We start from the raw sequence: 14,894 nt of genomic DNA on the forward strand, positions 1-14,894 counted from the left end.
GTAGTGTTATCCTGCTGTTGAAAACGCTGCTTTTATTCAGTAGTTAAGAAGTTCCTGACAATGACGGGAAACCAATCACAGGGTTTCGTCTTGGCTCGATGTAGGCTTTTGCAGGTGTAGATTATGAACAGCGGTAAACACGATCAGCGTATAAACTAAAGGTAATCAGGCAGTTGCCTAATTGGGAGGTAGTTTTCTCTCATTTCTGACCATTTGCTTTACAAACTGTCTATTTTGCCAAGGTAAAGGAAATCCCAGCTGGCGAACTGTCAGACACTGTGTAATAACCGATCATAAGTTCTCTCATATTAAATGTACAGTAAGTAATGAGAGCAGTGTGTATTCATGAATCACACTGAGGCAAAAGTACCGACTTGAGACTCTGGAGTCTTCTGTTGGATCTGTGTGATGTCAAAGAGGCGGTCGTCTCAGGCATGCAGCTTGACCCCACAGCTCGACCCCACATATAGGGTAGCCAATCAAAAGAAAGTTAGCTTAAAGAAAGAAATACTAATAGAACTTGTTTCTGATGGAAAATGAGCTTAGTGGGCTGCACAAGCTATAAGATAAATATGGGTTATTTTTAGAGCCCAACTGATAAATGGTTTTTAAGATCAATACCGATATTAGATCATTTCAAATCGATATATCGGCTGATATTTTTAACATGAATTTTCTAAATAATCTTGTTTTACTGTCACAACAAGTTGTGGATTACTCCTTTATGCGCAACTGGCATCAGCTGGTTGTTGTGTTTGTGACGTTCCAACCATACATACAGGGAAGGTGGAGAGTAACCTCTGGTGGACAAAATATGCAACATCATAACTAATACCATGGTTGAAGAGTGTTTAGTTTGTCTTTACTTTTTAATTTTTATTTGTCAGTCTTGATATTGATATTGATATTAGCAAATCGCTAATATCGGCTAGTATATCAGTCTGAATGTCATTATTTTGAATAGATTATTGCGAGTCATGTAAACCTGTACTGATAGAGAATAAAACGACCAAGAAATACTTTGATTTCAAATGTCAACAGATAACGAAATATAGCTTTTCTATGATTTCCTGTTGTTCATAACATGTCATTTTATTGTTGCTGGTGTCAGCTATTTGTTTGTTTTTTTAATGTGCTACAGCTGGTGTCTAAAAGCTTTTGTAAGTTCAAATTTCCACCTGAAACATGGAGGATGGGATTTAAAGGCAAGTGTCTGGATAATATGTTGAGTAAATTTTAAAAAGTTCCAAAGAAATCTCTTTATATATGTATTTATAATGATTTTCTCCCGGGTGTCACCACCTCAGAGCTAAAGCCTCATGGAGGTATAGAGCCGAGGACAAAATCAAATAGGGAGTCTCATGGGGATGTGATCCAAGCTAGTTAGCCTTTTCCACTCTTTGATATTGACTTACCCTGTCACTTTTATTTCTGCCAGGGGAGCCTCTCTCGCAGACGTACATATCACATCCTCTTCTTCATTTTCTAATCCTTCTTCCCTCCTGTCACATTCAGGGTCAACAGGGTGAGCGAGGGTCAGATGGCCTCCCGGGAATGAAGGGTGATCAGGCAAGTATCACACAATCATTCTGTCTCACATTATAGCATGGAGAAAAAATAAGTGCTGTCCATATTTGATTGATTCTGTGATCTCTACTTTAGGGTCCTTCAGGGACGCCTGGGTACCCAGGAACCATGGGCCCTCCTGGACTGCCTGTAAGTCACTCTGCCTGCTTGATTATGAAGAAACGGTAGCACTGACATCATCCTGACAGCTGGGGGGTGATACTGACATGTCAGCAGACACTAATTTTCTGCCTTTATTTATTTATCAGGGACTCAAGGGCGAACGTGGAAGCCCAGGAACTGCTGGCCTAAAAGGAGAATCAGTAAGGGATTGCATCAACACTGTCCTGGATGCTTGTGTTGGATATATTTGGGCTAAAACTTTCCTCCCTTTTGCAGGGGCCTCCTGGTAACCCTGGATATCAAGGACAAGCTGGATTGCCGGTCAGCATTTCATCGTAAATTTAGCTTGTCAATATTTAGGATCCGGCTTTTTCATTTATGATTTCTAAGTTTAATAACTGGGTGAACATTGTGCGTCTGTAGGGCATTAAAGGAGACAGTGGACCAGCAGGGCCTGCTGGTGCTAAGGGGGATCAGGTATGCACTATAAAACACAAAGACACATAGACCTAACAGACAGATCCAGTACTACCGATTACCAGTGTGTTTCTCTTTATATTTTAAGGGCTTCCAAGGACAACCAGGCTTCCCAGGACCACCTGTATGTAAATGCTTTCAGTCCACTAAAGCAGCCATTTGTTCTTGATGTTACTGTTGAGACTTTCTGTATCACTGTGTGTGAATTTAGGGACCACCAGGTCCTGCCGGCAAAACTGGAAGGGAAGGGCTTCCTGGGCTCAAAGGGGAAAAAGTGAGTACAAAACACACATTTAGCTGTTTCAGTTTTTGTTCGCACTTCAAATTGGACTGAAAATCTCTACTTCTAGGGCAACGACGGCACTCAAGGCCCTCAAGGATCAAGTGGACCACCCGGTTCAACCGGGTCGCCAGGGTTGATGGTATGTGCATTATTTCTTTTTTATTTTTTGCACTCTATAATCTAAGTATGACCCTTTCTGACCTACCTGTGAACTCTATGCTGTTATGAGTACTTATCTGTCCTCTCTTATCTTGCAATATTAAAAGGGGCCCCGTGGCATTGACGGAATTGACGGAAAAGATGGGAAACCAGGACTGCGGGTAGGTCACATGCATGAATCAGATGGGTGGTCTGCCCACACATGCAACGTACACACAAACACACAGTATATAATGAAAAAAAAAGCAGTGATGAGTAAAGATGTGGCTGTAATAGCTGATCTTTGGCACTGGCTCTTTTTATTTTTTTCTCATCAGGGAGAAACAGGGCCTCCAGGCCCAGCAGGACCCCGGGGAATGCCCGTGAGTATTCCCTCCTCTAATCAGAATGAACAGTATCTTTTCATATTGTACAAAAATCATGTTGTTATTAATAAAATCTTGCATCAACTTGATCTTGGTTGTTCAGATTTAAAACACTGAAACAGTTGCAGAGAATGAATTCTTTAATGTAACTGTGCAGAGAATTAAGGCTGGCTCATTATTAATGTTCAAATTTATGTGGCTTTCATTTTTTAATAAGAAAGATTGTAATTTATGACCCATCAGTTATTCATGAATTGCCCTCCTTACTGGTACACTCTTTCATGGATTGTAATTGGATTACAATTATATTGTTTAACATTAAAAAACCCTTCAATTTACTATTTACTATAAAATGTTACCTTGAGATTCATTTTTATACAGATAGAATATCCATCCTGGTAACATCGCTTGAAGTTAATGGTTGTGTTTTATGTCTTTTTTCCACACACGTGCATTTTCCACAGTATGTTTTATTTTGTCCGTACTCGAACTGACTATATCCCAAAACTACCTGGAATATTGTTTCCTTAATTCAGTTCACATCAAGTCATAAGTCATCTCAGTGTGCTTAGCAGGTACCAGACAGCGTGTGCAGTGTCCCCCCTTAAAGGACAACGGAGAGAGAAAAGTTCAATAGGCTACTGCTAATTAGCAAATTAGCAGTAGGTGATTTAGTGAGTTAAAGTCGTCAGCTAAGCTGTGTCAGCAGCAATATCTAAGTGCACAAGTGCTCATTAAGTGATGCTGTAAATGTAAATGCCTTTTTCCTCTCAGCGTTAACATCAGAAATTAATCTAATTATTTCTTCAGCATATAAGCAGCCATCAGAAGATACAGTAGGCACACTGTGGTCTTTAAAGGATAGATGTGATCAACAATTATCAGGCTGTGGTGTTTAAAAGATGCTCAGTCGGGGTGCTAAGAGCTCCGGAGTTTACCAAGAAAATATCTCCCACCACTGAACCACTGTTATAAGACAGGATGGATCAATGCTTTTATTTTGTTTTTGCCAAATTTCGACCCTAACAAACAAATGTCATGACTGTCTTCTTCTATTGTCCAAATTTGGTGAGCCTGTGTGAATTATAGACTCGGTTTCCTGTTCTTAGCTGACAGGAGTGGCAGCCAGTGTAACCGATCTGTTTCAGTGTTGTGCTTTCAGAGATGTCCTCCTGCAAGCCTTGGTTGTAACAAGTTTTTTTGTTTTGCTTTTTTTCTTCTCGTTACTGTTGCCTTCCAATCACGCTCTCTGACCGTTCATCTCTGACCTCTGGCATCAACCAAGCATTTTTGCCGCTCACTGATTATTTTCTCTTTTCTTTCAACCATTCTCTGTAAACGCTAGAGATGGTTGTGTGGGTGAAAATCCAAGAAGATCAGCAGTTTTTGAAATACGCAGGGCCAGCCTGTCTGGCACCAATAACCGCGCCACGTTCAGTCGTGCTCGGTTTGAACTTTAAATGCACTGAGTTTCTATCATGTGATTGGAACAGATGTACCTAATAAAGTGACCAAGTTGCTCTGGGTTTGCCCTATGCGAATTAACTGACAGCGTGACTCGCGATATTTTGCTTCCCCTCAGCCATGTTGGAGCAGCAGTCTTTACCGACTCTTGTTAAGGATGTAGATGTTACTCGTAATGTAACCAAATCTAAAACCTCTAACCTTCGTACCTCCTCCTAAGATCTCCCTAACTTTCTGTCTTGTATAGCAGCGCAGCTTCGCTCCACTGGAGACATGACTAGCTGTCTGTCTCCCTCCAGTTCTCCTTTTTTTTTATTCCTCTCTCACCATATCACAGTTTGTGTTCTACCCAAGAGCAGGTGTTCAGGATTTTCAAAGACATGCCTGTCTCTTCTTTTGGCTGCTTTGACTTTGTGAATTTTTATACTGTACCAATCTCATTCTCTTTGATGTCTCTCCTCAGGGATTCAAAGGGAAAACCGGCCACGTTGGCTTTCCCGGACAGAAGGTTAGCCAGCGACTCGCTGCTTTACCGTGTCTGCCACATTTACACCATCTTTCTTCTGCATGAAACCAAATTGTTTTTATCAAGCTGATCATTACAATGAAAGTCTGTTTTTTGGGGAGTTTTTTGTTGGTTTGCTAACTTATTCTTTTGAATCTCCCAAAATCAGAGTCCTGCATTCTTATCGTGCTTCCTTTAGTTCATATTCATAAGTTTCTTATCCCTGCAGGGTGAAGCCGGACCCACAGGTCCACAAGGGCCACCTGGCAGACCGGGACATGAGGTGACTATTTTGCTTTACATCTTTCCTCCAACTTGATTATAAAGCACATCAGTAATCTATGCATGGAAGCTGAAAGCGCGAGTTGGCATACATCACAGTCAGTTTGTGGCCTTTCCAGGGTGATCCAGGTACGCCAGGACCTCAGGGGAGACCTGGACCTCCGGGCCACCTTGTAAGTTCACTTCTATGTCAAACATATACATTCATCATATTGCAATATTTCAGTGTGTTAACAAGCTAGACGTCACAAATCTATTTGCTTTCCTCATCAGGGCTCTACAGGTCCATCTGGACCTCCAGGACCTCCAGGCCCATCAGGAGTGGTGAGAGAGAGAATCTCTCAAATATCATGATAACTATTTAGTTAAACAAGAGCTGAATGATTGAGTGTGAATAAATGCATCTTTAACAATCCCATACAGGAGAATGGGTCAACAGTATAGTCAGACAAATATAAACAAGTGAGCAAAGCGAGTAATATTTACACTGACTGTGATCGTGGAAAATAACTGCAGAAAAGAGAAGTAAAAAAACATAAAGTAGAGTAGTATCTTATTTTCCACAACTGTTAATTAATGCGTCAGTAGAAAGTGGGAACGTTATGTGTTGGTGGGTCTGTATTGTTGGCGTATGCCTGCGTGAGGGAAGTGGAAATGAGGCACTATTGAAATTCTGTCCTGCTGCCAAACATGCAAATAATAGAAGAGAATCTTCTCCATTTTTTTCTCCCTGGTTAACTAGGGTATAAAAGGAGATAAGGGCCAGGATGGAGAGAGGGGTCTCCCAGGGATGCCAGGATCTCCAGGGCCACCGGGGCACCCGGGGCCTATGGTTGGTACTTTTCTAAAATGACCCTATCTACATTTAATTAAACATAATTCAGACTGCCAACATTTCCCACTTAAATTGTTTTTTTTTTCCCTTGCTTTGACCCTGTCTTCAGGGTGAGCCAGGAAGCGATGGTTCTCCTGGAAAAGATGTGAGTAATGTCTGGGTGTGGTGTTGGCCCTCTTTTTAAAGTATAATGGAGGCAGACTGACAGATTATGTTGCGCATATTTCTTTCCTTGATTGATACTTGTTTTTCTGTTTTGTTTTCTTTTGACAGGGAGTGGCAGGTGTGCCAGGGGACAATGGTCAGTCAGGGCAAAAGGTAAGAGACGACTCTTCAGTGCAGTATTCTAGAAATGTGTGTGTTTGTGTGTGTGTGCCTCCTCAAGGTGAAGCTCAGCCATCCGTCTCCTCTGCGGACCATCTGAACGCAGTGAGATCCACCCTTTTCCTGTTCCCTTTAGCCCACGGAGACTAATACCGGCACACTACAGTGCTGAACATGCTCGCTGCCCCCCTCCCACATCTCTGCTCAGTCAGCACTCGCACTTAACACAGTCATCAGATCACTAACCCTCCGACCCCTCTGCTGAAACTCTCATTCCTTCTCCCTTCACTTCACCCTTCTCCAAACTGGCAGATGGCTGCCCGCTAACCTTCTGTAGCTGCAGTACTGAGCCTGTTGGATGTAGCCTGAGACGCAGGCTTTACAGTAGGTGGGTACAGTGATAAAGTTATTCTTCTGCCGCTGGGATAATGCTATTAAGCATGAGGGGAGATGCTAGATGAGGCTATTTGTCACGCTGACAGGACGGCATTGTCAGGGTTTTTAGCCGCACAGAAAAGGAGAACAGAGGAGAAAGACAAGAACGGACTCTTCTATTCTTCTCGCTCCTCTCTGTTTCAAGAGCCGCCTGTCTGCCGCTGATGTGTAAACATTAGACGTCCATTATGGGCTGCTTTGTCCTCGATAAATCACTGTCGCTAATGTAGTGGGCCTGTTTTTGAGTGTATTTACACAACCTGAGTGCTGAGCACCACAGTGTGGAAAGTGATATAGATGTAGTCAAAAGCCGTCTTACAGGGCTTAATTCAGTTATTAATATTGTCTGTATTTGTACAGTAGGCTTCCTAAATTGGCGAAATAGTTATATTCAGCAGCACGGTGGAACGGTGGTTAGCACTGTTGCCGCACAGAAAGGAGGTCCTGAGTTCAATTCCACCATCAGGCTGTGGTCTTTCTGTTTGGCATTTGCATGTTCTCTCAGTGTTTGAGTGGGTTTTCCTTGGATACTCCGGCTTCCTCCCACAGTCCAAAGACATGCAGTTAGTGGGAATAGGTTAATTGATCAATCTAAATTGCCTGTAGGTGTGAATGTGGGAGTGAATGTGAGCGCGAATGTTGTCTGTCTCTGTGTGTTAGCCCTGAGACAGACTGGCGACCTGTCCAGGGTGTACCCTGCCTCTCGCCCAATGACAGCTGGGATAGGCTCCAGCGCCCCCCGCGACCCTGAAAAGGATAAGCGGAAGCGAATGGACGGATGGATCGTTATATTCTTAATGAATACTGTATATAGATAGCAAGTAACACGTTACAGTAAGGCCTGCAACTAAGGGTGTATTTCCTGTGTTTCTAAATGGATTTTCAATGTATTTTATTTTGAAATTACAATGTTAGGTAATGATATTAGGTAAGTACACTGGAATAAAAGGGTAACAAGTCAGTAAATTTTAATATGTAAATAATTTTAAGTACTTCACAAGTAATATTTGAGTACCACATAATTTCTTGGCATTTCTGTGGCAAAACAAACAATATTTCCATATGTTACATTGCAAGTACAGTGAACCTTTCAAGACTCTCGTCGTATAAGCTCCACTCTCGTGGAGTGGCTTAACTTTGCCTAACTTCCAGGTACTTAACAGGAAAGGAAACACTCCTTTGGAAGGTTGGGTTTAAAGAGTGAAAATAAAAATAAAATAAAATTAATGGCTCCATCGTGATAAGATCACACAGTTCTGCATATTTTGATGCTATTGAGTTGGTAACAGTCCTTATCACATTACTCTTGGTAAAATAAAAGGACAGTACAGTTATAGAACATCCATCATGCACATCAACATAGTGAATATTAAATAAAGGTGTAAAAAGACGTGCATAACCTTTATTTGTCTCTGTGTCTCAGGGTGAGGCAGGGACTCCTGGCCAGAGGGGTCCTCCAGGAGAAAGAGGTAGGCCAGGGCCCCCTGGTGGAGGAGCATATAGTTCCAAGGATGCACAGCCCATGATTGGCCCAGTCGGCCCCAGAGGGGAAAGGGGAAGTCCAGGCTCAGCAGGTGCCCCCGGCCCCCCTGGTCTTCCAGGATCGCCAGGAAATGACGTGAGATGCAGCTTCATTGCACTTTTGTTTTTGGTTTGATTTTTTTGTCTTTCCTCCAACATTTAATCAGCTCCAAATCATGCTATAACCAGGCTGGTTGTGAGAAAAATGAGGAGACTGGCCACAGGCGCTCGCTAGCTCCATCTGTTCTTGTAAATAATGAATTTTTTAATTATCTACCTTGATTAATGTGTGCTCGTCTGGTTTTTGTTTTGGGGTTTTTTCCCCCTCTCTGTCTGTCTTCTCAAACAGGCTGTTGTCAATTACGATGAAGTCAAGAACTTCATTCGCCAACAGGTCATTAAGATCTTTGACGGTAAGGACATGTGCAAATGCACTTTGTGTGAATATTTAGTGGGCAAAAAACCACTTTGTACACTAGAGTAGTATTATCTCACGAGATGCATATCTGTGTTTCAAGAATGGTTCTATTTGTCCTTTGGGAAACAGCTGCTCCTTCCTCTGTGGACTTCTTTTATTCACAATGTTTTCTTCTTCTCCCCAGAGAGAATGGCCTATTACATGTCTCGCATGCAGATGCCAGTAGAGATGGTGGCGTCCCCGGGTCGGCCTGGGCCTCCAGGGAAAGATGGAACTCCTGGTAGTCCCGGAACCCCAGGTGCCCCCGGTCTTCCAGGACAGATTGGCCGACAAGGCCGGCCAGGAGGACAAGGACTCCCAGGTGAGGGTGACAGTAATGTCACGTTATCATAAGCAGACAGTAAGCAGCTTTGTTGCCATATGGTCATGTGTTACTTTCTTGCCCTAGGACCACGAGGACCGTCTGGAGAAAAAGGAGACAAGGGTGTTGGAGAGATGGGAGATGTAGGCCCTCCTGGAGCACCGGGTAATATACCCCACTCATTCATCATTCATCGTATAGTTCAGTGGCAGCTATTTGCCTCATTAGATTTCTTTCTTCCTTTGCTCACGTTGTGTGACAGCATTTCCATCTGCGCACGCTTTATGTTTATTCTACTGGATGAAATAGCATAAAGGCTGCTAATTCCTTAGAACTTGCTGTTGATTAGTAAATTGCCAGCACGATGAGGTAATTTTTCATCGTTCTTAAATGGCCTTAATTAAAATCACCAGTCTGATTCTTTCAAGCCAAATTCGCATCTGAGAATCCCTAATCATGATGGAGTTCACTTAGCATGGTGTAAATTAGCAAATTAGCATCTGTGCTCACATTACATGGAGCAGGACGTTGAGCATGGGCTGAAAAAGATGCCGTGCTACTCATGAAGTGATCAAAGTGGGAGTTTAATATCCGTTCATGTTTAATTCAAGTTCCCCCGACAACGGGCACGGAAATAACGTCATCTGTTCGAGATGATGCTTCGTGTTGTGTGCTTGTTTTGTATATTTTTCTGATATGGCGTGCAGATGATATTTGATGACATTACTGATGATTAAATTCATTCGTCTTGTATCCACGCTTTTTTATTTTGGAAGTGTTGTACTTACGGATTTTATATTCTAATATTATACGTCCAATAAATCTTTAAAGGGGGATAGCGTTGCATTTAGGAACTCATGTTTTTGCTATTACTGACAAAGCTGATGCCACTCTAATGCTATCTCGCTGGCACTTCTTTTTACAGTACTGTCAATTTGTTGTTTTTCTATAAACCAGTTTAAGTATCTTTAAAAATATCTTTAGTAAACCAATCTACATTTTTTAAGGAGACGGGGTAAAATCTGGGGTGTTTTGTGCTCCTGGGCAGTTATGTGCTTTGCTCAGCTTGTATAACAGCCTGTGAGGTGTTGACATGATGAATATATTCTCTGTTTTTCCTTTCATGCTGAAGGTGTTCCAGGCCCCCCAGGCTATGGTAAGATGGGACCCCCTGGTCCCGTTGGCCAGCAGGGTGTCCCTGGGATCCCAGGCCCTCCTGGACAACAGGGTTCCAAAGGAAAAGATGGCCGCTGTAATCCCGCAGACTGTATGAGCCATCCAGTAGAATACAGCCCCAAGGGCCCATCTGTCAAGGGCCCCTGGTAAAGGGCTACAGGGGATGGAGGAAAGGGGCAGGGGGGCTGAAGCAAAAAGACTACAAGGAGAAGAAAGAAAGCCAAACACCGTGACCCAAAGTTATTAAGTCTGACCACAAGATGGAATATAGGCACTGCCTTTGTTGTTGAATAGCTAGATTTACCCTCACCGATTTCTTCTATAGTTCTGAGCAAACATCTGCGATTTCTTTCTAAGGGCCTCGCTGGAACTGAGACCTGCAAAGATACACCGGCAGCACATTTTTATTGCATCATTGTTGTTCCCCCACGAAAGCCAATTCGTTGCTTTTATTTCCTGCTCTTATTTTTGGTCTTGGCTCATTTTTTTACATTTTCCTCGCTGTGTTTTATTCCTTTTGTATATTTTAAAACAACCCAGGAGAGGTGACAAGAATCACAAACTGCAGTTTCTTCTTCTTCTTTTCTTTAAGATTCTGGTCTCGGCTGTTGTTTTTCTTTTTTTTTCTACTCTTTTTTCTACATTTTGTTTGTATAAATCTGTAGGAAGAGAATACACACAATTATGTTAGCACTGCTGCCATCTCTCATATCTCTGTTCCTTTCTGACACAATCCCATTCTGAGTGCATCCCATGCATTTCTAATATCCTGTCCCTGTGCTTGAGGTGTGAAGAAACATATTTGAATTTGACTTTTAAGAGAAAATCCCCTGGAAATGTTTTCCAGTTCTATAGAAACAGATGTCAAAAACTTACATTCAAGGAGTATCTGATGGATTGACTGTTTTGTATATATTTATTTTTTATATATATATATGGTGGCTTTTTATACACTTTCAAATGTTTTGATAAAAAGTATGGCTAGCCCCTTGTCTTTTTTTATTGTCAATGGTTATCCAGCAATAAAAAGTGCCAAAAAAAGGGATTTTTTTTAAGGTCGATAAGCTTTCAAAATGGAATGATGTGTGCAGAAAAAACAGCTTATTTATAAAAAAATACTTTTACACAGAAGACACATTGGATTTTGTAATTATGTTGGTAAAGTTCATTTTGTGTCCTCTTTTAATGCCATTATGTTTGGAAATGCAACCACTTTAAAACATTTCCTTCCATTTTGTACTTCAAAGTAGCGGCAAAAGCCATCTGTGTGCTTCACTCTGCCCAGATTTAAGAAGAAGCAGAAAACATGAGCAGCAATTGGGCCCATTTACCACAGGTACTGTAATCCAAGCACAACCACCAAACCCTCACAATCACATAAGGATAACAACATATTCTGAAAAAGCCTCACAAAGTGCTTTTGCAGTGCTACATGTTACTGTATTTTGGGGCTTTATCTGTTATTTTATCATTTTTTTGGTTTTGTTTTTTTTATATCTGGAACTCTGTGAAGCTGTGGTCAGACTTTAGTTTTCCACAAAATAACCCAAGGGGAATGTTAAACTGAATTAAATTGCTTTTCAAAAAAAAAGCGTGGTATCATGTGGTCATCATTGTCAACCCTTGTGTTGAGGTGTATTGAGTGACTCCGTGCAGTTGTTTGGTGTCTTTTTGTTCTGTTTTGTTCTGTTTGTTCCAGTGGTGTATTTCAACACCACTGGTTGAAATACAGTCTCAAACCATGACAGCGCCATATTTTACTGATAGAAATGTAGATACTTGTTGTACCTCTCTTGTCATCTGCTCCTCTCCTGACCCTGCTCTTTTGACCAGCTTGTCCAGTTTCCCTAGATTATTATTATTATTATTACTACACACAACACACTATGCCGAGATATGACAATTTTTTTGGCTAATAGCTATTTGGGAACTGAGCTATTTTATGCATCTCAAATGGTGCTATTTTTTTTTTTTTGTTTTTTTGTTTTTTACCTTTTTCAGCTACAAAAATGGGTATGTGTTTTGCTACAGGTTGCTAGTAATAAGGTGCTAAAAAATATATATTGTTCATACAGTGGCTTGAGTTAGCTGTCTTTTTTATGCTCGAATATTTATAGGTCAGTGTTAAGTAGCTTAACAAGTGAAATAGACTGAAGATGAGGGAGGAAACAGCCAACGTCCAAAGGAAAACTTTCAGAAAACCTGGAGAAATATTGGTCAAGACCACTTAAAAACTACCAGAAAGTCTGGCTGTTTTAGATCAAAATGGAAGCAAACCGAGGGATCATTCAAGACTTTTGCACGGTACTGTAGCAACTGTGGCGTTGCCCGCCGTTTTCGGACGCACTTGCCACCATGTTGGTTTTGGGCTCAGAAGCAACCAGAACTAAAAAGAAAAAAAAAGAAAGAAAAGGGTGGGTTGCTATGCTAACAGCTAACACTAATAGCAATGCACAGACACACATCTGTTATTATAACTAGTAAAATACTAGAACGTCATTCAGCAGAAGTGAAGCTTAGAATTGTTGGATGGTTCATACTATCAGCAAGTCAAATTAGTCAGAAAATTCACTAAAAGAGCACCAAATGGTTCACTTCAGTTATCGAATTAGTGGATTAAGAATACAATAGCAATCACTAACTGGCTATAGCTGCAGGAGTTGAAGCACTTGTCAGCCTACAGCGTCACCATCCAGCTGGATGGACAAAAAAAACCCCACCACACACTATCATGTTGAGGTACAAGTTGACACAAAGCAGAACAATATAAAAAAAGACAAAAGTTGTTCTTTTTTTCTTTTTGTTTTGTTTTTTTATTGGGTTTATGTATAATGCTACAAAGTTGAGCATTTAAACACGTAAGTCTGTGGAGATTTCAGTCCATTTTTTTAGCCAGCCACAAGAGGAACTTGTTTGCAACTTCTGTTGGCTTTTTTGTTTTTAACTTTAGAGGCTGTACCTTGATCTAACACAAGACTTTCAATAGAGAAACTGAGGTTCGTGCACTCTGTCATACTGAACTGTCGATAATGTTGAATTATTATTCCTAAGACTTTAGAAAAAAATAGACCAACTCATAATGTTAAAATGTTAGACATCCCTGAATGCTTCTCACAGTTCTTGCTATCTTTTCCCCCAGGCACAAAGCTATGACATCGCAAAAGCAACTGACCTGTCAGTTGCAAATACTGCCCTTGAGCAATTTAGAATCTGATGTGCGCAGTCTAGTAGTGCTGAATGGTTGCAACTTTTTGCCTCGGTAGTGCAAGATTATTAAAAGATGCTGAGCGTATGCAGCTTAGGACGCATGGGAGTTTATTTACATGCATACATGGGTGCTCTTAAAGATTTGGACGAGGACAAATATCAAGAAAAACGAATTGAAATAGATCATTTTCCATTCCCAACATGATACAGAAGAACATTGGCTCTTAGAAAAGGTTCCTCTTTATTAGTCTAGGATTGCCTGAACAGCCAGCAAACAACTTTATTTATTTTTTTACAGATGATTATATATAAAGAACAATAAATAGCTTCTTTTGATGAAAATAAGTTGTCGTTAAAGCACCGACCTCCCATGGAAAGTTGACAGTGGCACAGAAAGCACATTAGGACCGTTAACTGATTTGCTCTGAGGAGGAGTCATTATTTCTGTAGGAACTCCTTATTACTCACTGATTTCATTAACACAGGATTTTTGTTGGTGCATATCGTAACCCATTCCTTTTCCTCTACATAATAATCAACACACATTTACAAAGATTTACAGCACTGCATTGTGGGAGATGGGAGTGCCCATCGGGATATGCTGTTGCCAGGCAACAAGAAGAAGAGATAAAGCTAGTTGTTAGTTTCTAAAACGAGACTTGGGTTGAAAGCGGGGGATTGGGAAGGGAAGGCAGTGTACACATGAGGTAAATCAGGGATCTCACTCAAGCCTACAAATGAAAAAGACTACATTTTACAATGCGGTACAGTACTGAGTGGAAACTGGGGCTGCAATCATTTATTAGTCAGGTTTTCGGGGTACACATTTAAGGCAACGGGTGTGATGTTGGAAAAGAGGCAGGGCGTTAAAACTTCAAAACATTCCTCTGACAAAATATTGCATATGGAAAAAAAAAAAACATTGAAAGTGACCAAACAAGGAAAAAAGCATCCTTCACCACATTTGGTTTAGCTTCTTTCAGCTCATAGATGCTTTGACTTGGTGAGAGACCAAAAAAAAAAAGAGAGATGTAATATAAAATCTGTTCCTCTTTCACTGCTTGAGCAGGACTGGGATATTTGGACGGCGCTGACACCGACATCCAAAAAAAACCACTTGAGATTTCAGACGGAGGTGGGTGGCTGTGAGCTGCTGTTGTCATGGTGATGTGGAGGATTAAGATCATGATGTCCCACCAGTCAAAACTTCAGGTTGTCAGTTCTAGGAAGGAGCGGTGGGGGGGGGGCTACACATGCAGTCAATGTACTATTATTGTCCCCCCCCACCTCTCGTTCTTGATGTTGAGAAGAGTGGTCTCTCGCCTTTTTTTTTTTCCTTGCCTTGCTCCCTCTCTCCCAGGTGCTGTGATCTGCTTATGGGGAGACGGGGCCT

The 14,894-nt window shown here is 41.3% G+C and overlaps 1 protein-coding gene across 1 annotated transcript in view; it reads left to right on the forward strand.

Moving 5' to 3' along the window:
- col16a1 (collagen, type XVI, alpha 1) overlaps positions 1-11,842 on the forward strand; it is an 82,115-nt gene extending 70,273 nt beyond the window's left edge. The window contains exons 50-71 of the mRNA XM_085345962.1: positions 1,516-1,569; positions 1,663-1,716; positions 1,836-1,889; positions 1,966-2,010; positions 2,113-2,166; positions 2,255-2,290; positions 2,378-2,440; positions 2,517-2,588; positions 2,716-2,769; positions 2,926-2,970; positions 4,901-4,945; positions 5,172-5,225; positions 5,344-5,397; positions 5,498-5,548; positions 5,967-6,056; positions 6,169-6,204; positions 6,333-6,377; positions 8,242-8,436; positions 8,689-8,752; positions 8,942-9,118; positions 9,206-9,283; positions 10,251-11,842. Coding sequence (XP_085202088.1) covers positions 1,516-1,569; positions 1,663-1,716; positions 1,836-1,889; positions 1,966-2,010; positions 2,113-2,166; positions 2,255-2,290; positions 2,378-2,440; positions 2,517-2,588; positions 2,716-2,769; positions 2,926-2,970; positions 4,901-4,945; positions 5,172-5,225; positions 5,344-5,397; positions 5,498-5,548; positions 5,967-6,056; positions 6,169-6,204; positions 6,333-6,377; positions 8,242-8,436; positions 8,689-8,752; positions 8,942-9,118; positions 9,206-9,283; positions 10,251-10,444 — 1,614 coding nt within the window. The 3' untranslated portion in view covers positions 10,445-11,842. The remainder of the gene's footprint in view (positions 1-1,515; positions 1,570-1,662; positions 1,717-1,835; positions 1,890-1,965; positions 2,011-2,112; positions 2,167-2,254; positions 2,291-2,377; positions 2,441-2,516; positions 2,589-2,715; positions 2,770-2,925; positions 2,971-4,900; positions 4,946-5,171; positions 5,226-5,343; positions 5,398-5,497; positions 5,549-5,966; positions 6,057-6,168; positions 6,205-6,332; positions 6,378-8,241; positions 8,437-8,688; positions 8,753-8,941; positions 9,119-9,205; positions 9,284-10,250) is intronic.
- The last annotated feature ends 3,052 nt before the right edge of the window (positions 11,843-14,894 follow it).

The sequence above is a fragment of the Diplotaxodon limnothrissa genome, linkage group LG22 (genome assembly GCF_057381915.1).
Source record: "Diplotaxodon limnothrissa isolate DT_005_m linkage group LG22, D_limnothrissa_male_GT1.1, whole genome shotgun sequence".
Taxonomy (NCBI): Eukaryota; Metazoa; Chordata; class Actinopteri; order Cichliformes; family Cichlidae; genus Diplotaxodon; species Diplotaxodon limnothrissa.